General features: G+C 40.1%; 1 protein-coding gene across 5 annotated transcripts in view; it reads right to left on the bottom strand.

Moving 5' to 3' along the window:
* Positions 1 to 21,729, bottom strand: part of USP54 (ubiquitin specific peptidase 54) — a 102,301-nt gene that overhangs the window by 21,348 nt on the left and 59,224 nt on the right. For 3 of the 5 annotated variants that reach the window (XM_081158169.1, XM_081158168.1, XM_081158170.1), the window contains exons 4-15: positions 15,505 to 15,639; positions 13,677 to 13,790; positions 13,457 to 13,539; positions 12,940 to 13,045; positions 12,684 to 12,830; positions 10,464 to 10,613; positions 8,514 to 8,682; positions 7,002 to 7,172; positions 3,432 to 3,563; positions 2,877 to 3,257; positions 2,418 to 2,649; positions 928 to 1,061 (exon numbers count right to left, since the gene is read on the bottom strand). In XM_081158169.1, coding sequence (XP_081014295.1) covers positions 928 to 1,061; positions 2,418 to 2,649; positions 2,877 to 3,257; positions 3,432 to 3,563; positions 7,002 to 7,172; positions 8,514 to 8,682; positions 10,464 to 10,613; positions 12,684 to 12,830; positions 12,940 to 13,045; positions 13,457 to 13,539; positions 13,677 to 13,790; positions 15,505 to 15,639 — 1,954 coding nt within the window. The remainder of the gene's footprint in view (positions 1 to 927; positions 1,062 to 2,417; positions 2,650 to 2,876; positions 3,258 to 3,431; positions 3,564 to 7,001; positions 7,173 to 8,513; positions 8,683 to 10,463; positions 10,614 to 12,683; positions 12,831 to 12,939; positions 13,046 to 13,456; positions 13,540 to 13,676; positions 13,791 to 15,504; positions 15,640 to 21,729) is intronic. The other 2 variants (XM_081158171.1, XM_081158172.1) reach the window with 2 other exon arrangements.

The raw sequence follows: 21,729 nt of genomic DNA, 5'->3' as shown, positions 1-21,729 counted from the left end.
CCAATTGATCTAACAGACCAGAAAAAAAGGGGGGGATGAACACATTTTTCAGATAATGTTGATTTCTAAGTTAGCAGCTCCCAGAACTCCTCAGCAGACTAGAAGATGCTGTATACGCACCATCTTCCCTCAGGCATTCCAAAGTCTCCCTGTTGGGGAGAATGCCTACTTATCACAATTTTCAGCTCTAAGTAAAGAATTTATTTTGACCTATTTGCACTGGGTCTCTACGTAAGTGGAAAAGGCACTGGAAGTATATATGTGTTGTGAGAGAAATGTAAAAAGGAGCTAAAACCTATGATTACCTCAAATCTATACCTGAAATTCCACTATTCCTTTATCTTCAGATTTTGACTTGTTAAAATGCTAATTTCTCTTAGAGAAAGCATACTTTAAACTATCTTCAGTCACTTATGTCTAGTGTGAAGGAGCCAGATCATTCCTTCAGAGCTTGTTTTGAGGAGGGAGTATGTGGAAACAAAGCACATTCAAGAAGGAAAAAACAAAAGGAGGAGACTGGGCAGGGTTTGGAGGCAGAGGTAAGGGTAGGTTTGACCTACTTAGGTCCCAGCTTTGTCCACTGTCTACATGTCCTCCTTTGTTATCTCAATTCATGGTACTAAACAATAAGAAATACGTTCCCAAGAGGCTGCCTCTATACCAAGGAAAGCCCTAGAACTCATTCTACTGCAGAATGCAGATGCTACTGACATTGCTCACCAAATTTCTGTTCCTTCTTGATCCCACAAGGGGTTTTCCAAGGTAGAAAAGAACAACCAGGCAAGCCATGATAAACCAAAAATAGATAATCCAAAGATGCTCAAAGTGCAACTGTCCTCTAATTTCAAATGTTCTGAGGTAAGGCTGTTTCCCAAACAAAACTGGCAGACAAATCAAGTCCTCCAAATCCACTGTCCTTTTGCTCACCTGATAGGGTCTGATTCTTTGTCCAGCCGCTCCTGGATGCTCTGGAGTCCGCCTCCAGGATGCTACTGCTGTGAGACTTTGGGATGTGACGCCAGGAAGGTGCCAACCCGGCTGATCTCTTAGCACTTGGATCCCTTCAAAAGAGAAACTAGAGTCTAGTGAAAGCAGTAGAAGGGTGATAACTAGCAACATTCCTAGGACAAAATTTCCTCAAAAAACCAACAAAGCATTGACCTAGTATAATTTGCCAATATGTCTCCAAGGGAAAGGGAAACACAGGAAAAAGTAAATAAACAGGACTACATCAGACTAAAATGCTTCTGCACAGCAAAAGAAACCATCAACAAACAAAAAGGGAACCCACCATATGGGAGAACATATTCACCAATGATTCATCAGATAAGGATTTAATCTCCAAAATATATAAAGAATTTATACATTTCAACACCAGGAAGACAAACAATCCTATAAAAAATGGGCAAAGGCCCTGAATAGACACTTCTCCAAAGAGGACATACAGATGGCCAGTAGACATGAAAAAATGCTCAAGGTCACTGATCATCAGAGAGATACAAATAAAAACTACAATGAAGTATCACCTGACATTGGTCAGAGTGGTAACTATCAATAAATCAATAAGCAACAAGTGCTGGTGAGTATGTGGAGAAAAGGGAATCCTCGTGCACTGTTGGTGGGAATGCAGACTGGTACAACCAGTGTGGAAAACAGTATGGAGTTTCCTCAAAAAATTAAAAGTGGAACTGCTTTTTGACCCAGCAACCCCACTTTGGGGTATATATCCTAAGAACCCTGAAACACCAATCAGAAAAATATATGTACTCTATATTCATAGCAGTGTTATTTACAATAGCCAAGATCTGGAAACAGCCCAAGTGCCCATCAGTAGATTAAAAAAGCTGTGATACATTTACATAATGAAACACTACAAGGCTATAAAAAAGGAAGGAACTCTTACCCTTTGCAACAGCATGGATGGACCTGGAGATTATTATGCTAAGTGAAATAAGCCAGTCTGAGACAGACAAATATCACATGATCTCACTTATATGTGGAATATAAAGAACAAAATAAACTGAAGAACAAAATAGGACCAGAGGCTAATGGATAAATGAAACAGACTGACAGATCTCATATGAACATATGCATAGCCCATGGACACAGACAATAATGTGTTGAAGGCCTAAAGGGGCAGGAGCAGGGTGGAGGGAGGCAAAGGGGGTGAAAATGGGGGACATCTGTAATTGAGTCAACAACTGAAAAAAAAAAATGTTCTTTCTCCTTTCTCAAGTGCCTTTGCTCTTTCTCCCAGCAGAGGGAGCTACTGTCATAGAAAGTTGATAGAGCACAATACTTTGCTTGCCCACAAGATGGTAATAAAGCGCACCTTTCCACTTGTCTGAGTTGGTAAGCCTCTTGGTGGATTACACTGCTGCTCAGGACAGTGCCACTATTCAAAGGGGAAACAATACCTGCAGACACTCGAGCTCTCAGGCAGGGCTGCATCCAGGCTGACAGGGCTGTTGCTGTTCCTCTCACTGCTCTCATAGCCAGATTCCATTCGCTGGATTAGGCGAGGGTGCTGCTCTAAAAGGTGAGAGCCTGGCCGTGCTGGGCCCCAAGGCTTGTATTGGGGGCTTGGTCCACTAGTTTTAAGGTCATAAGGAGGTGGCTTGCTTAGGTCATCTGGTGTAAATTCTTTAGCTATCCCGATCAAAAGACAAGTATGAAAAAGGAGGTAGGTTTAGCATCTGCCTCAAATTAAGAAATAACTAACACCTCCCTCCAGCTACTCATTTACTGAATTTATATTCCCAAAAGACCCAACAAAGTGGTAAAAATAGACCTTGTGAAGTATACCAGAAAACCCAGGTTTTTTAAATACGTAAACTTAATTCAAAAGCCCAATTCTTCCCTAATTATCTCCTCACCTGAATCCTCAGAAAATGGGCTAAGCTGGGTATAGCCACAGTGCTTCCTTTTGTCCTTACTAAAGATACTGTCAATATTCAGAGACTCTCGTTTGGGTCTCCATGTTGGACGATACTTGCTAGAAGAACTGGATTTTGACTCACTGCTAGTACTCTCCACTTCCCAGTCACGAGAGTGTAAAGGCAGATTCTTAGGAGGCTTTCTGTCCATCTGGTCTCCTCCTCTCCCCCCATAGGAAGATCCTAGGTTGGTCTGAGAAGTCAGGGATGGTCTGTTATGGATCATATTGCTGACTGTCTCTTTAAAATCCCTTAGTCTGTTGGTGCTGCTGGATGGTTTAGAGGCATTCCTAGGAGCCTGCTTCTCTTTCAGTGTTTCTCCTAAAAACACAAAGAATGAAACAAATATAAATGTTTAAAGTGCTCATGGATACCCAGATCCCAAAGTTGAGACAGCAAGGAAAGCCCTTTGAGCAGAAAAGAGAAGCCATGGTCTGGAGTGTGACAAGTCTGACAGACTAACTTAGGAAAGAGAAGCAATGCAGAATGGCTTGCCTTCACTGTGGTACCCTGAGGCCTGGGGCTCATCGCCTTTCCTCCTAATTCGGCCAGAGCTCCTCTTGCGCTCTATCAGAGACCCTTTCTTGGATGTGAGTTTCTGATTACATTCACTATCAGTCAGGTGTCCTAAAAAACAAGGAAATGGGGGTAAGCTGGTATCTGAGACTGACCTCCATCCTCTTGAGAAACCAATCTCCTTTTGGGATTCATGACAGTGGCACAAATTTAGTGTGCCCATGGGTTGAAAGCTGCAAGGGCTATGGCTACCTGATTTAAGTGTAGCAGGAATTTCTCAACAGATAAATGCAAAGAAGCTCAAGTAGTTAATGGGACCTTCCAAATTTACCATATTTCCTAAGCAATTACTAGTCTCAATCCCACTCAAAAATTTTCCCAGTAACCTGAAGGACACATTACTTGGTACTTTTTAAAAGGTGAAAGTTTTAAAATATAAAAATATTTTTCACTCTATTAAATAGAAGACAGAGCCTTCCTTTTATTTATTTAGCAACACATACCAAGTAAAGCCTAATTTTTATTATGTCTGGTATGATCCCAGGTGTCTCAGCCTTTACTCACAAGAGCTCTGGTTGTATATGGCTTTAAGACCCAGTTCTAAACATTCCTTAAAAGTGAATCAATTAAAAGAACACTTGACCCAGCTGGGTGTAGCTCAGCGGTTGAGCATCGACCTAGGATCCAGGAGATCAAGGTTCGATTCCCGGTCAGGGCACATGCCCGGGTTGTGGGCTCAGTTCCCAGGTGGGGGAGTGCAGGAGGCAGCTGATCAATGACGACTCTCTCATCATTGACATTTCTCTCTCTCTTTCTCCCTTCCTCTCTCTAAAATCAATAAAGATATATATATATTTTTTAAAAAAGAACATTTGAACTTTGAATAAATTCTCATTCCCATCCCCAACTATGCTTCACCCAAACTGGCAAAACCCAGAGATTATACTACATAGTTCCTCAATACTAACTGCTGAGAAAACCAGGAGATCTGGGCTTTTTTTTTTAATGTGTTTTTATTGATTTCAAAGAGAGGAAGGGAGAGTGAGAGATAGAAACATCAATGATGAAACAGAGTCATTGATTGGCTACCTCCCGCACACCCCCTACTGGGATAGAGCCTGAAACCCAGGCATGTGCCCAATCGGGAATTGAACCATGACCTCCTGGTTCATGGGTCAAACCTCAACCACTGAGCCACACCAGGCGGGCAGAGATCTGGGGTTTTGTGTAACTTGACTTACTTCATACCCAGCATATGTGAATGGATGAGGGTGATGTGACAATAGCAAAGGTCAGATTCTAAAAGACATAATCATCTAAGCTGCTGGAGGCCAGAGGTGAATTTAAGCAACTGAATTAAGTTGGAAGACAGGCTTAGAAAAAAGTTCCCTAGGTTCTCAAATGCACTGAGTTAACAAAAATTTGTTTTCATATGTTAGTATATGAGAATCCTTATACATAATCAGATATCAGCAATATAGTGATATGGTTATATTTATCAATGCAATCTTTTATTGCTTTTAATCTGCTCCTTTGCTACATCTGGACCCATAATAAAGATTTAAGAAAGGAGGAAATCACTTGGAGCTACTAGAACTACAAATATAAACCAACGGGGATATGCTCCCCTACTCTCAGCCATTCACAAACCCTTAACAATAAACCTAACTCTCTTGGAAAATAGGCTTTATTTATTCTGTGACTTAACTTCTTCATGGTTCAGTTTCAGAAACAGGGTTTTAAAAATATCACACTGCCCTGGCCTGATAGATCAGTTGGTTGGAGTGTCATCCCACATACCAAAAGGGTTGCAGGTTCGGTTCCTGGTCAGAGCACATACCTAGGTTGCAGGTTCTGTTCTGGCTGGAGCGCGTATGGGAGGCAACCAATCAATGTTTCTCACATCAATTTTTCTCTCTCTCACTTCATCTCTCTCTAAAAATCAACAAACATATCCTTGGGTGGAGATTAAAAAAGAAAAGTGTATCACACTTTGCAGTAGTCATTTATGCAATAGTCATCAAAAGTAATCCAACATGAATCTGACCAAATCTCTAGATCCAACCACCAACTTACAGAGCACCAAAAAATACAGAGCACAAAGAAACATGCTAAAGTTTACCATAGAAACACAACAAAATTTAGAATGTGGGGAATCTATAGGACAAACTGCTTAGTTCTTTTATTTTTCTTCCATTGCTTTTTCAGAGAGAGTGAAAGGGAGAGAAAAAGAGGGAAAGAAACATTGATGTGAGAGAGACACACCGAGTGGTTGCCTCCTGGTTGGGCCCAGACCAGGGCCGAGCCTGCAAGCAAGGTAAGTACCGTTGGCTAGAATCAAACCCGGGAGCCTTCAGTCCATGGGCCGACATTCTAACCACTGAGCCAAACTGGCCAGGGCTAAACTGCCTACTTCTTCAACAATAAACTGCAAGAAAAAAACAGAGGAGAAGCCTACAGAGTAAAAGAAACTCAAAAGACTTATCAACCCATTGTGATGTGTAGAACTCATTTCAATTCTGAGTCAAACAAACAAACCATTAAAAAGTATTGACATTTATAAGAAAATTGTTTATTTAAATGCTCAGTGGTTATTTAGTGGCTTAAAGGAATTGTTGATATTTTTAAGTGTGATAATGGTGTGTTTAAAAATGATTTCTTATATTTTAAAGATATATAGCAAAACATTTATGAAAAAGATGACATGTCTGGGATTTGCTTCAGAATGATCTAGGAGTGGGGAAAGTCAGTAGAGGTACAGATGAAACTAGATTGGCCATGAGTTATAATTACTGAGTCTAGGTGACGGGTATGTGGAGGCGCAGTATGCTATTCTATATACCTCTGAATATGTTTGAAATTCTCTATTTTTAAAAGACCATGCAGAGAGTATAAACACCAATCTGAAGCCATGAGCTCATTAATCGCCAAATCTCTAAGAGAATGGGCACTGTTCTATGCCTTGGGTGATGTTCTTCCTTTGATGCCCCATATTGATTTTTTTCCACTGACACGGGTACACTCTCCACAGATAAACAAAAAAATGTAAGAATGTTCTCTGCATGGGACTCACAATAACAAACAGGCAAGTTTTCATTCTTTTGTGTCTCTGTTCTTCAGGAAGCCAAGCAAGGTGAGAGCAGGTGTCCCCTCCCCACAGTATGGCCCTTCTCTCAAAGCCCTTAACTTGGGACAAAGCCTGGCATGAGAATATCATGAGGTACAAGACCACGAGGACTCAGTGAAGCACTATGAGGGATGGGGGTTCCCTCTCATGGAGCAGAGCCTGAGAAAAGCAGCTTTCAGAATAAACAATCCCATCAGTAATTACATCACAATGGTCCTCACTGACATGCCGCTGTGGACAGGAATACATGCAATGGAACATCACCGTCTATTCAGAATTGTATTGCTTCTTTTGATCCCACTCAATTACCCAAGTTCTGTGTCTTCCTGCCTTTGCATGGCAAACATTTCCGACTTGCCCCGTTTTTTTTCTTGGACACCCTCTACGCAGGGACAAGAAGGATCCACTACATAAGCCCCTACCTGTGTCCCGACTGCTCTGAGACATGGAATCATTCTCCACATTATAGATGACTGTCCCCTGAGAATCAGAAGAGAAGTGACTGACCACAGACTCATGGTGGGAGTGTTTGTAGGGATAGCTCTCCGTTGAGGAATCTGTTCGAGTATCACTTGAGATGGAGGGCTCCCTCCCTGAGGGAAGGAGGAGACACATAGGCAAAAGTGAGGAAAGAGAGGACAGTGATAGAGGGGCAAAGAGCTGGATGGCAACAAAGGTCCATAAGGCAGGAAATTCCTAGATGGCACGGTGAGAAGGACATACCAGAGCCATTCTGCCCAACACCCAGCTTCCAGATAACCCAGACACACAAACAAGTCTTCCCACTCCTGCCCCTACCTTGCTGAAGCCCTCACTTTGCCTGCCACTGTGAAAAACTGTGGGGCTTTTAGAAAACCTATGGGGGGAAAGTGGAAGAAAGGAAAAAGTTGTGAAAAATAAGATCTACTTAGTTAGAGTCCCAGGCCGACCTGGCATACATAACCCCTATCCCATAATTTTAAGTGACGGAAATGTCACTTAAAATTTTTAAATTGGCATTACAAGCATTTTTAATATCTCTGAGAAATTATGGGGCTGTCCTTTATACTTTAGTGTGAATTAGCTCAATTGGACTACTTTCCTCTAAACACCTAGCTAAGATAAGTGGTGGACATTGGTGTTTGATTGAAGGGAGAAATAGAGCAGGTCTGGGTGGGTTACAAAGGTGGGATGAACATCAGTTACCAACCAGGATGGAGATACAAAGGGGCGGGGAAAAAGTCCAAAGACAAGTGTCTTCTCTTTCAAAATTATATTTAGAAATATAAATAGCCCTAAAAATAGAAGTAAAAAAGAACATTTCTTTTTCTTCCTTTTCAGAAATCAAGCCAAAACCATAAGAGTTATATTTCTAATGTATTATGAACCTCTATGGGCTAACATGAGACTTTAAACATCAAGTGGCAAACTATTTCTACAGGAAAACATAATTCAGGTTCCATACAACTGAATTAGAAGTAAACAACTGATTCATAAGCTGAGGAAGGAATATCCCTACTGTACTTGGCATTTTAAAACAAAAATCTCTCATCCCTAACAATATGACTACCTTTGTAGTAGCATATCATTTCTCTTGGTCTTAACTCACTTAAGTCGCTTTTAAATTGCTAGTAAGAATCAGTCATCTTTACCAATATTATAAGGTTAAATACCAAGGTTTCCCTCACAGATTTAATATCTCAGTCTCAATCAACATAACTTCCTTTGCACTTTGGAACTGGGGCCACATTGAATATAGGAAACACATTCTTAGAGGTGGAAGGAAACAAAGCCTGGAGCAAGTTGGGCTTCAGGACAAGTTGGCATTTCTTGCCTTTCTCTAATGGGTCCTCTTTCTCCAAGCTAGGTTATGTGCTAGGCTCATGGTCAAGAGTCCCAAATATCCAATGATCACATTAGAGAGGGAAAGGGGAAGTAAGAGCTGGGCTGCTCACCTGAATCTTCACTATCGTAGCACATCCTGCTGTATGACTGGAATTCAACTTGGGGAGGCAGGTCCTGGGTAGACACTGGGGTACCCTGGGGGTCTGCATAAAGCAGCAGCAAAGGCTGGTAATGCCCCTTGATGCACTTGGTCACCACATCCTTCCATTTGGGCCCAATCTGAATAAAAAAAGTCAGAACAGAACAATTATAATTCATATCCACAATTCAAGACACATCTTCCTGTTCTGATTTTCTAAAGAAAATAAAAGATGAAAAGACAAGAATCGGGTAAAGAAACAGCAAAACAGATCTTACAGCTACACATAACGAATTTTTTGTTAAGCCCTTTAGAAAGCATTAGGAGCCTGTAAAAGACAGCAATGGTGAATAAAATTACTTTTATTCCCATGAAACATTGATTCAGTTATGAAACATGAACAGAAGTTCTCAAAGGTGAGTATGCTGTGCGAGGGGACTTCAGCTGCCTTGGTGATCTTTCTTTTCACAGACACCAAACCAAAGCTCTTGCTTGAAATCTGCTTGTCTCGAATTTTTTCCTAAATATTAAAATCACTTTTATGAAGCTCAGGACAGAAACTCTCTCACAGACTGCTTTAGAATAAATGACATTCTCTGTCAGAGTTCACACATGGCAGGACATAAAGTGCTAAATTGCTTAGAACTGACAGCTGGGCCTCTTGGCCTTAGCTTTGTGCTGGATTCAGTGCTGCCACGGCAGTGGGGAAAAAGTGACTGAACAGCCATGGAAATAACAATCCAATCAAACCTCCAAACTCACCCTCTCTTAAGCTTGAATCAGTCGCATTGTTAGATGGTGTGCTCTTGGAGTCAGACAACTATCGTAATTCTTATTTTATAATAGATGGTCAGTAAATTTATAACTGCGTTATCACTACTTTAACTAAAACAAATTTATATGCTTTTTAGATAACCTTATTTAATATCTTATAAGGCATGTATTATTATTATTCAAATAAATAACCTAGCCCTGGCCAGTGTGGTTCAGTTGGTTGGAGCATTGTCCTGTACATCGAAAGGTTGAGGGTTTGATTCCTGGTCAGGGCACATATCCAGGTTGTGGAATCTATCCCTGGTCGGGGCACATGGGAAAGAAGCCAATCATGTTTCACTCTCACATCGATCTCTCTCTCTCTCTCTCTCTCTCCTTCTCCCTTCCTGTCTCTCTAAAAATCAATTTTAAAAACCCTAAAGCTCAAAGAATTTATATGTTGCCCAAAATTACAACAGCAAAAAAGAGATCAAGAAGAGAATTAGAGAATTTGACAAAGACTACTATCTGTGGAAGATGCTGCTTAAGGTCCATGGATTGGTATAGAATGTCTAAGCAGTCTCCTAGCTGCTAACCTAATCACAAGAGTCTTTCTAATTCATGCAAATCACCTAAACTACTTCATCTGGCCTCTGTGGTTCAGACAGTACCAAGTTTCCAGATTTAAATATTATCATAGCCCTATTTTCTCTATACTACCTCAAAAACATGTTAATCTATGATAGGGTACTTTAGGGAGATAACAATCAGAGAGTATTTTATAGCAACCCTGAGACAAAGTATTACCCACTAATAATTCCAAGATTTGGAATTCTGAACTTTCTGCTAATCCTATAACCTAATCTGAATAATTAGACTGTTGTCATTCAAATCAACCAAATAACACATTAAAAAAATACTTTGTTAACTATAAATATAAAACTGTGCTGAATGCCATGTGAGGGCATATAGAAAAAATAATAGATATATTCATCCTGTTCTCAAGGATGTTGCCATTCATTGGGAAGATACAACTAACACTCTCATAAATCCAGTAGATCGGCAGATAGACATTAAAATTATGAAAATGAAACACAAAGACAAATAATTATCCTTAGTTTTTTGTTGCAGTCACCAAACACTTTAAGAAGGGCTTGAATATTCCTACCTCCTTGACATGAGCATCATCAAAATACATCCATTTTCGGATCTTTGTTTGAAAAAAGAATGTAGAATAATGTTTGCCATAGTAACAGATCATTCCTACTAAGTACAGTTCAGACTGCTTGGCCCGGTCATCTGTCACTCTGAAAAACAGCTGGGGGAAAGAAGAGAAAGGAAAGTACAGTGACATAACTCTCTCACATCATCCGTCAGCAGACTGACTCCATCATTTCTTAAGGTACTATCTTGCTTCCCTGCCCTTCAGTATAAGATTTTTTTCTAATCCATATTGATCATCAGAAATGACCTAAAAAGGCAAAATGTAGGGTGGAACAAGACAGACAGTGGCCAGTAACTGGTAAGGTGGTGATGTTTCCGATCATAACAGGAGTCAGGAAAAGTTGAAAAACAAAACCAAACCAAAACACTCTCAAGTCTCAAAAGTTATTTGTCACCTGGAAACACAAATATAAATTTCCTGCTGGGACCCTAAGTAGGGGTTAAGAGAGCCTTTAAGAGAAGTAATACCACCATGCTGGTTACCAGCATTTCAATTCCTAGATGCCCATCACTGTCCTAGGTGCTAAGAAACAAGCAAAAAAAAAATGAAAGAAAATTATTCTAGCTTTGAGGAACTTATTTGGTTCAGAAAACAATCATAAAAATAAAACTAGACCAGTACAAAATATGTACGCTACAAATTTTAGAAAAAGGAGATTTTGCTGTGCTGAGCCTGCTCATTCAGAAATTCCTCAGGAACCAGACCTAAAATAAGGTCCCCAATAGTTCACTTATTCTCAGTAGTGGCTGATGATATTAAAAACAACAGCAAAGGATCTCCTGAGTCACAGAGCAAGCAAAACTAACAGAAGGGAAACCAGAGTTTCTGGTTCTTCTCTTGAACTGAAGGAAAACCATGGCTGTACCTACACTAGGGCATGGAGCTGACAAGGTTAAGGCTCCAGGTCTGAAGTCTGTTTCCCTGTCTATTTTCCTAAATAGATTCATGGAAAACCACTAACCCATTAAATTATCTTCTAAGCTACTTCATCACCCTCTCAACAGATATTGGTTCCTCATTGAGAATTCTGTATTGTAGGACTCAAGTAACCAACTCTTACCTCCTTCACCTCCCAAAGCAGCTGTAGTCAGGGTCGCTCACTTCTTTGACCTTACTGCCTCCTATGGTTGAATACAACTCCCTGTTCTACACTGGTATAAACTAACAGTGAGTAGAGCACACAATAACTCTATAAATTGCTTGATTTTTACCAGTACCTAAGCTCTGTCTATCCTGTCTTCAAGGCCAAGGTCATCCCATTTCTTATAAAAAGCCTTTGCTACCTACCCAAAGGAGGTAAGTGAGCATGTACATGCATGCACATGTATGTGCATACATATACAGTAGTGCCTCTTATCCTCAGGGGATACACTCCAAGACCCCCCAGTGGACGCCTAAAGCTGGAGATAGTACCAAACATATACTATGTTTTTTCCTGTACATACATACTTATGATGAAGTTTAATTTATAAATTAGTCACAGTAAGAGATTAACAATAACAATAATAATAAAATAGAACAATTATAACAATATATTGTAATAAAAGTTATGTGAATGTGGTCTTTCTCTCTCTCAAAATCTTTTGGACTGTATTCACCCTTCTTGTGATGATGTGAGATGATACAATGTCTATGTGATAAGATGAAGTGAAATGAATGACATAGGCATTGTGATGTAACACTAGGCTACTTTAAGGGCTACTTGAACACACTGCAATACTGCAATAGTCACTGTATATGTACATGTATACACACATACATATGTACATATGTATATACATGTACATGTACATATACATATACATGTACATATACATATACATATACAGTGTGGATATGCTGGACAAAGGGGTTATTCACCTCCCAGGGAGCAGGGACTGAAAACAGGGTGACATTTCATCACACTCCTCAGAACCACATGTGACTTAAAATTTATGAATTGTTTACTTCTGGAATTTTCCATTTAATATTTTTAGACCACAGTTGACTGTGGGTAAGTGAAACTACAGAAAGGGAAACCATGGATAAGGGGGGACTATTGTACACAAGTATGCTTGTCATACAATATAGTATTTTTCATTTAGGATATACCTTTGTGTTCAGGGTTCATGCCCTTGAGCAAGAATAAGACACAATAACAGTCAGAGTTAAACTAACACTCACATCACCCAACTTAAGGCAGGTACCCAGGCTATGAATGACATCCTCCGCCAAGTCTGAGTGGTCTGAGTCCCATACCAGTCCAATTGTGATAATCTGTGGAGCATTCATCAATACACGGCGGATCCGAATCCTCTCTCCACAGTTGCTCTGAAATACATACATAAGGCAAGTTTGACAGGTTTCCCACTGGCTCTGCCTCAATTCCACTGATCCCAGCGTTCCCTCCCTACTCCAAACCCCACCACTGACAACTCACTGGACAGTTCCGGAGATCCCCCATGGTGCTGGCATTCTGTAGCAGCTCACCAAACATGCTTGGTGAGGGTTTTTCTCGTCTCTCCAGCATACAAATAGCCTGGTTGCTTCAAGATGAGAATTAAAAGGGGGTGACAGTGAGAGTTACAGCTAAATGAAATAAATCATGCATGTAAACTCCTAGCTCACAGGTTTGACTTTCTTCCTCTGCCCACTAAACCGAAGCCCCTAGTCCTGACCAGCCTCAGCGTCCTACAGACACAATGAGTGCCTCTGCCTGTCTCCGCATCGCCAGCTCATAGAATCCCCATTCCTCCCCCACTCTGCTGGCCAGAACTGAGCCTAAGAAAAAAGGAGGAATGGAAAAGAAGGAGACAAAAGGGTATTTTAAAATTACAGTTCTGAGCTCCTACAATATGGCATAGATTCAGCAATAAGAATATATTTGGATACCATCGGTTAAAACCCAATCAACTGAAGGAGTGCCTAAGGGTACAGAAAACCCCTGTAAGACTCACCAAAGGGAAGTGGTAGAGATGTAATGCACCATCTGGATGAAAGGCAGTGGATCAGAGGTGGCGCCACAGCTAGTACATACACACTAGGCCCAGGAACAAAAGCAAAACCAAGCAGCCATAGTCATTAACTGTTTTGGCCCCCATTGGACACCCCACATCCCAGGATAAAGTGCTCTTGAAGAAAAGGTCTAAGAAGTGATGGGACAGAAATAAAGTTCACCTGCTCAAACAATGTCATTGCAAATTTCTGGTGGGAGATGCAGTGTTGGGCAGTACATATATCCTCTTTGGTTTCATCAGCAATATGGAAGTGAAGTCTCATCAGCAGGTTTTCCTAACAAAGGAAGAACAAAAGCAGTATATCAACAATACTTAGCAGACAAATGTACAAATTGGTTGGCAGTTTACTCGGGGAAATAGCAATCCTCCTGGAAGATAGGAGTACTTCTGATTTTTTTAAACTCTTTAATTAGAAATAACTATAAACTTTCAGGAAGTTTCAAAAAAATTGTATAGGAAGTCAATATACCTTTCACCCAGTTTCCTCCAATGGCAACATCTTGCATAACTATAGTATAATATCCAAACCAGGAAATGGGCATCCATACAGTCCAGAGTTTATTCAGGTTTCATCAGGTTTCACTCATTTGTGTTTGTGTGTAGCTCCATACAATTTTATCTCATGTACAGAGTCATGTAACCACAACCCAATCAAGATATAAAACTGTTCCATCACCACAAGGCACCCTCATGCTATCCTTTTATAGTCCTACCCACCCAATTCCAACCCTAACCCCTAGCAAACACAAATCTATTCTCCAAGCTCTATAATTTTATTTTTTAAATGCTATATAAATGGGATCATATAATATATAATCTTTTTTACTGCATTTTTTACTCAGCATAATTCCCTTTTTTAAAAATTTTTATTTGACTTTTAGAGAGAGAGACAAACACTGAGTTGCTGTCCCACTTATTCATGCATCATTGGTTGATTCCTATGTGTGCCCTGACCGGGGAGCAAACCCGCAACCTTGGCGTATTGGGACAATGCTCTAACCGACTGAGCTACCTAACCAGGGCTCAGCAAAATTCCCTTTAGATCCATTCTAAAGAATATATAAATCAAGAGTTCATTCCTTTTTATTTCTGCATAGTATTCCACAGTATGGAAGTACCAGTTTGTAGCACCATTTACCCATTACCCATTAAAGGCATTTGGGTTGTTTCCAGTTTTGGGCTATTATGAATAAAGCTTCTATAAATATTTATGTACAGGTTTTTGTAGGAACATAAATTTTCATTTCTCTGGGCTACAGGTCCAGGAAGGCAACTGCTGAATCATATGGTAGTTTGCAGGTTCTGTTTTTTAAGAAACTGCCAAACTTTTCCAAGGTAGCATTACCATTTTATAGTCCCACCGGTAATAGAGCAGTGATCCAGATTCTCAGGAGTACCTCTGATTGTGGCCTACATTTTACCCTGTAATGGGATGTATATCACTTTCTGAGTTTTTTAATGAATGCAGTCTTTTGAAGGCTGATGGATAGAACCCAGAGTTCAGAAGAGTTAGGGTCTTCCACTAACAGTCACTGGGAGAAATACAGTTATCTAAATAGCACCCTACGGTTGTGCTAGGAACTCAAGTTATTCTCAAACCAGTAGCATTGGTATTAGCATCACCTGGGAACTTGTCAGAGGTAGATATTCTTGGACCCTATTCCAGAACTACTGAATCAAAAACTCAAGGGAATTGAGTCCAGCAATTTGTATTTTAATGAGCCCTGTCTCCTCGGAAGGTGACAACCCGTTTTATGCAGTGGCAAGCACAAAACTACCCTAAGCCTGAAGGAAAAAGAGTAAACCTGTGAGGCTATTCATACTGCATTAGCAGAGATACCCTAGAGCTCTGAGAAACTAGGGAAATTTCTAGTTCTAACTGTAGAAATCAGGGGCGCTGTAAATAACCACAGTACAGTAGCCAGTCCCTGACGGAGACCATCAACAGTTCCACCCCAGATCAAAGAAGGCCAGAGGCCAGCACTTACAAAGCACTCCGCAGCATCATCCATAATTCCCAGCTGGAAACGCTGTTCATCCTGGAAAGTCTTTGCCAGAGCACTGCGGAGAGTGTCAGACGGAAGCACTTTTTCACTGCTGCACTGAAACTGGTTAAAGATTCCCTGTAGGGAAGGGTTAGACAAGGGAAAAAGCACAGTGCTGTTATTAAGCTTCTAAACATCCCGGTGTCATGCTAGCATCTCCATGCTCATAGTTATGGAACCAAATGTACCTCCTACAGGTTAATATGCTTGCAGTTAGTAATAAAAAAGTAAAAAATGCAGAATCAGAATAAAGGGCATGATCCTGTGCTAATAAGAATTAGGATCTTTGCTCTTCCAACCAAGTATGATACCATCAAGGACACATTAGGAGAGACCATTGTCATGAGTTAATATAATTCAGTCACCCCATTTCCTCTGATAAAGACAGATGGATGGTCTACAGTAAATAAAGATAAATGATATGTAAGCAGATTGGTAAATTATTCTCAGAGGACTCATTCTATGAAACTTGGCCCCTTATTTTAAATTGTTTAGCTAATACAAAATTACTCAAAAGTAGAAATACTAATATAACAAACACCTACATGTCTAACCCAAGAAATAAACATTCCATCATTTTTACTTCCAATCTACAGATAAAGCTGTAGTCCCATTTAAGACTGCCTACTCTCTACCATCCACTCACTATCATGAGTTTGTTGCATAATCTTTTGTTTTTAATACTTTTACATATATACATATACATATCTATACACTATGTATATTTAGGGATACATATACAGGGTGGGCAAAAGTAGGATTACAGTTTTTTATATGGAAAATAATACAATAATTAATAAATAAAAATACAAGTGTGTTTTGCATACTCATGACTGTAAACCTACTTTTACCCCAACCTGTATACACACATACTTTTTTGTTTATGTACAAAATATCACACTGAATTTTACTTTTTAAAAAATTCAGCATTGTTTTGAGATCTACCTATAATGATATAATGTATATACCTGGTTTATCCTTTCTCCCTGCAGGATAGTATTTTACCTGGTGATGATACCACCCACATCTATTTATCCACTTCTTCATTGGTTCACATTTTGACAGTTTCCAATTTTTTGCTGTTATAGAGTGTCTATGCAAACTTATACTTCCACCAGGGAATGAATATAAATAAATATATCCTTGTCAGCAATTAATACGATCAGACTGATTCATTTTAGTCTTTCTAGCTACATTTGGTTTTTCTAGGTCTTTCTGAGTATTACTGTGGCAAATATCTTATTCCAGTCTCTGGTGTCCTTTATGTGAAGCAGTTTTTTATTTGGGTGTAATTAAATGTATCAATCTTCTCCATCTTTACCTACATCTGAAACAATGATGAGTGTTATGTCTGCAGAATGGAAACAAAGAGTAGCAACAAGTGGCACCTGGCTTGATGACCCGTTCTCAAGTGGTATTGAATCTTACCCAGAGAAACTAGAATGTGCTCCTTGACAGCAGCAGCTCATGGCCCAGATCCTCACTAAACCATCCAGATTAACAACTCACTCAACAATGAGTTACATATCAACAGGCCAAACAATGTCATTCACTTGAAATTCTTCATATAAAAAAAATCTCAGGGTCATTTTTCAGAGTTACTAATGAGATCAGAAATGAGACCATTTCATAAACCTACCTATGTGATCTAAGAATAGAAGGCCCACCACCTAGAATGGTCATTTTTCAGTCCTCATTTTGACCTTCAGTAGCTCAATCACTCATTCCCTTCAGGTTTTTATCCAAATATTATCTTCTCAATACAGTATTTCCCAATCAGCCTATTTAAAATTGCAAACTCCAACCCCTCTTCCCATACCTCCCACTCTTGCCAGTTTTATTTTTCCCTGTGGCACTTATTACCATCTGCCATGACATGTATTTTACACATTTATTGTCTGATTGCACCCTCTAGAATATAGACATGAGAACAGAATTTTTTGTCCTTTAATTCACTGCTATATTTCCAGAACCTTGAAAGGTACTGGCATACAGAGGGCAACCAATAACTAGTTTTAAATACCTAAATGAATGAATGAACAAATTAATCAACCATGTGATGTGGGTAGATCTTATTAAGAAAAGATACTATTAAGTCCCTCTCTTTTTTTTTAAGGAGATAAAAAATAGCTAGAAAAGGTGAACATTTTTCTTAAGGTAATGTAACTGGTTAGAGCAAAATGGGACTAAACCTCATTCTGCTCATTGCAAGTAGGCACAGTTTTCCTTGTTCTATCTTACCAGCATCACTTCTCCTCATACACTGAACTTCCATCCCTACGGCAGCTCAAGAATCATTTACTATGTAACCTGCTATTACTTCCCTACAAATGACTTCATATGATGTGGAGGAAGCAGTACTAGCAATACATATTTAGTATTATTTAATAAGCTAAGAGCTGGGAGGGAAATCTATTATAATTACTCTGAAGTTATTTTGGATTAACCTAAAAATTTGTCACAAGTCTATTGTAAGATCAGATAAAGGCAGGGCAGGGCCTTCCATCATTTTTTGCTGGAAGTAGAATATCTATGAGTGACCTCTTAAACTAGGCCAAAAGGAAAGGTCGAGGTCTATAGTTAAACATTCCCAGAGGGCAACTGGACATCTGCCAAGTGACCTACGGGACTTTGAAACTTGGGAGAATATGAACAAACAAAAGAAATGAAGGCAAGAAAGCAGCAGGGACTACTTCTGTAAGTAGATGGTGGTCTGACCACTTGATCTGCTCAAAGTCACACAAGCTTGGCAAGTCTTAGTAACCACTGTCATATCCCCACCAGCTGCTCTTCTCAATTGCTAATGGTACAACATTACTGCTGATGAAGGCTCTGTCTCTAGGGCCAGGGATGTGTGAGGTTTGGTCCTTTTTGTTCAGAGTCCAAAACTGGTTCCAAAATGAACCAATGGTAAAGTAGTTCCAGAACAGTTCTGTACAAATATATTTGCAAACTACAGTTCCTTTAGTCTTTCTCAACTGGGTTTCCTCAAGAAGCAAGCCCTGATACTCTAAGGCATCAACAGTTCCTAATGAATTAACTTCTCTCGCATGTACAGTACTAGTTATGTTACCATTCTCAAGAGAATTGAGAAAATAGTCACTTGAATCACTTTCTGTGTTCTCCGGTTCAGATGAACCTGTTTGAGAAAGAACAGGGCTCCACTGAGAGATGGTGTAGTGTAACAGTTAAGAGGATGAACTCTGGAACCAGACTATCTGGGTTCAAAATCCCAACCCTAGTCCTAGCTGGTCTGGACCAGCAGTTAGAGTGTCTACCCACGGACTGAAGGGTCCAGGTTCAATTCTGGCCGAGGGGACGTAGGTGGGCTGTAGACTCAATCCCCGCCCCCTGTCATCACACGAGCAGGAGACAACCCCCCCCCCCCGAAAAGCAATGGAAAAAATGTCCTTGGGTGAGGATTTAAAAAGTTTAAAAAATTTTAAAAATCCCAACCCTATTACTTCCATTTATATGATCTTGGACAAGTTACCTATCTTCTCTAGGCTTTAGTTTCTTCTTTTAAAAGAGAATTAATAATAGTATTTACCTCCTTGGGTTATTTAAGGATTAAATAAGTTATCTGTATATCTCCACCTTACACTAATGCCTGGCAGTATGATAAGTACTATCTCAGGGTTAGCTATTTTTTTTTTAGAGCCACTTTAGGTTACTAAGGAGCATGTCCGCCACTGACCTATGCTGAAGAAGGGCCTTGAGTCAGAAATGCTTCTACTTCAGCTGCCTCCCCAGTCTCTGAGATGTGGGTGGGAAGGACCAACGTCTTCTCATTCTGTTGCTGCTATTCAAGGAAGGAAGATTTCCCATGACCCAGATAACAAGGGTTTCAGCACAGACAGGGGAAAACCTAACCTAAGAGCTCTGCCTGCACCCACAGTGGATATGCAACAACAGATCCGGCTGCTGTGTTCACTGGCATCATGGTCTCCATGCTATACTCTTGCTTTGCCTCTTAATTACGGGCAGCTTCTTCCATACACACTGAGTATGTGGATGCATTCAGAATGGCCTCTGCCTGCATCTTCTTTATTTTTTTATGGTAATTTTTGTTATCAGTCTTGCTCTGCTATTGTCAGAGAGAAGCGAGTGTATCAGGGATGACGCAGCCTGCGCCTGCCCAGCATGCATCTGTGGAGCTGCGGCTCTGGAAGAAGCCGTAGCACAAAGCCCCTCTGTTAGGGCAGCACACTAACCCCTGTGTGTCCCTCTCACATGAGCACAGGGCTGGAACGGGCCTCCTCCTGTTCCCTTTTTCACCCTCCTCCCACCTTTCCCAGAGGGAGATCCTGTTCACACCAAAGAAAGCCAAGAACATTTAGTTCAGCAGTAAGAACAGGTGGTAGCACCAATAAGGAACAAAAACTGGTATTCTTCCAATTGCCGAGTCCTATGGCAGGGAGGAAGAGAGGGCAGGAAGAACCAAAACCAAGGAATTTTGCCTGTGGGGTCCCTGATGGTTTCATTTCAATAAAGAGAGAAAATTCACCTTTGAGGTTTCTCTCTACTCTTCTTCACAGGATGAAACCAAAGAGGTCTTCCTTTTCATTTGTAGGAAAAGGCAAGTTACTTTTTGTTAACTATTTTCTTGGATGCAGTGCAAAAGCAACAAGACTTTAATTACTAAAAGCAGGTGCTGCCCCACCCATCTCTCTCGGATCAAGTAACAAACAATTCTACCCACATGAGCACATAATTATTTGGATTAGCAAAAAAACATGTAAATAAGTCTTTGTGCTTTGGCAACTACAAATGCAGCTGTTGCTTATGTTTTGGGGTTTTTCCCCCTAAAACACAGACTTTTATCTTTAGGCAGGGAACAGCTGTTTATTTCTATCCCAGAATTTCCCAGCCTTGCAACTAAAAGAAATCATGATTACAGAGGATGGGGAGAAGGGCAGTCACTAAATTGGACGCCGTATGGGCCTGAGGTGTTTGGAAAGTGCCCTAGTCAGCAGTCCAACTCATCCCCGAAAGGTGTCAGCAATGCCTTCTGCAAGGCATGACACACTTTACGCACCGCTCTATTCAGTTCTTAGGGGTTTCTTCTTGATCTGGGCTTCCCAAACCTCTCATCATTTTGGCTTCATAACTAGTCCTTTTCTCCACAACTCCTGGAAATCGCAGACCTAAATATTATAAACCTAAATGTGGCCAGTCAAACCTGTCTGTAAACACAACCCTCTGAAAAGAAGATAAAGGAGCTAATCCCTCAGTGTCACTGACTCCTGGAAGAGAACTTTCACATTAGTTTTGTGTGTTCTAAAGAATGTTAAATGTTCTCTTTCAAGAGGAAAAAATATGTAACTGTTTAACATTTTGGCATCTAAAACAATAACACTGGATTTTCAACATTTTATTGCAAAAAATTTCAAACTCACAAGGGTAAATAGCACAATAAACTCCCATGCACCTACCATCCATCCTCAACAATTATCAGCCAGGGGCCAATCTCATTTCATATATACCACCCTCCCATTTACCCCACTCCCAGATCATTTTGAAGCAAATTGCAGATGGTATTCATCTGTAAATATTTGAGAATACGCCTCTGAAACCTAAGAACTCCTTTTATTTAAAACATAACCATAATATCATTACAATACACAGAAAAAGGTAATAGTAATTCCTTAATATCATCAAATATCCAGTCAGTTTAATAGAAATTTGTGCTCCAACTTTGGGGAAGGCAGAAAACAGCTGGCTAGTTTCTCTCTTAGGACTCTTTAACCTTATATCTAAAAATAGCTACCTTCTGGACTTCCTGATTAGAAAATTGCCCACACATCATCTTTCAGTCCCTTTAAATTAAATTCAGTTCAGTTATCAATGCCATATCTCCCCATGAGTTTAGGACTTTATTTGCACCCAGTTCATAACCCAATACTTTGGACTTGCCATGGTGAAGTTAAAGACCATCATAAGCTACTGATCACACTCATTCCTGCTACCAATAAAAAACAGACACTCACACACAAAGACATAGACACAGGTAGAGAGAAACACCAAGACTTCAAGACACTGAACAGAGACACACAAAGGCAGAGACAAGCCAAATGCACCAGAGAATGGTATTGCTTTTAGTGGGAAATCATAAACTAATGTAGATATTTTTACAAAATATAATATTCAGTTTGCTAATTTTTGCTA

This window comes from Miniopterus schreibersii, assembly GCF_964146895.1.
Source record: "Miniopterus schreibersii genome assembly, chromosome: 14".
NCBI lineage: Eukaryota > Metazoa > Chordata > Mammalia > Chiroptera > Miniopteridae > Miniopterus > Miniopterus schreibersii.
Note: the sequence above shows the minus strand (reverse complement) of the source record. Positions and strands in the feature narration are given on the sequence as shown.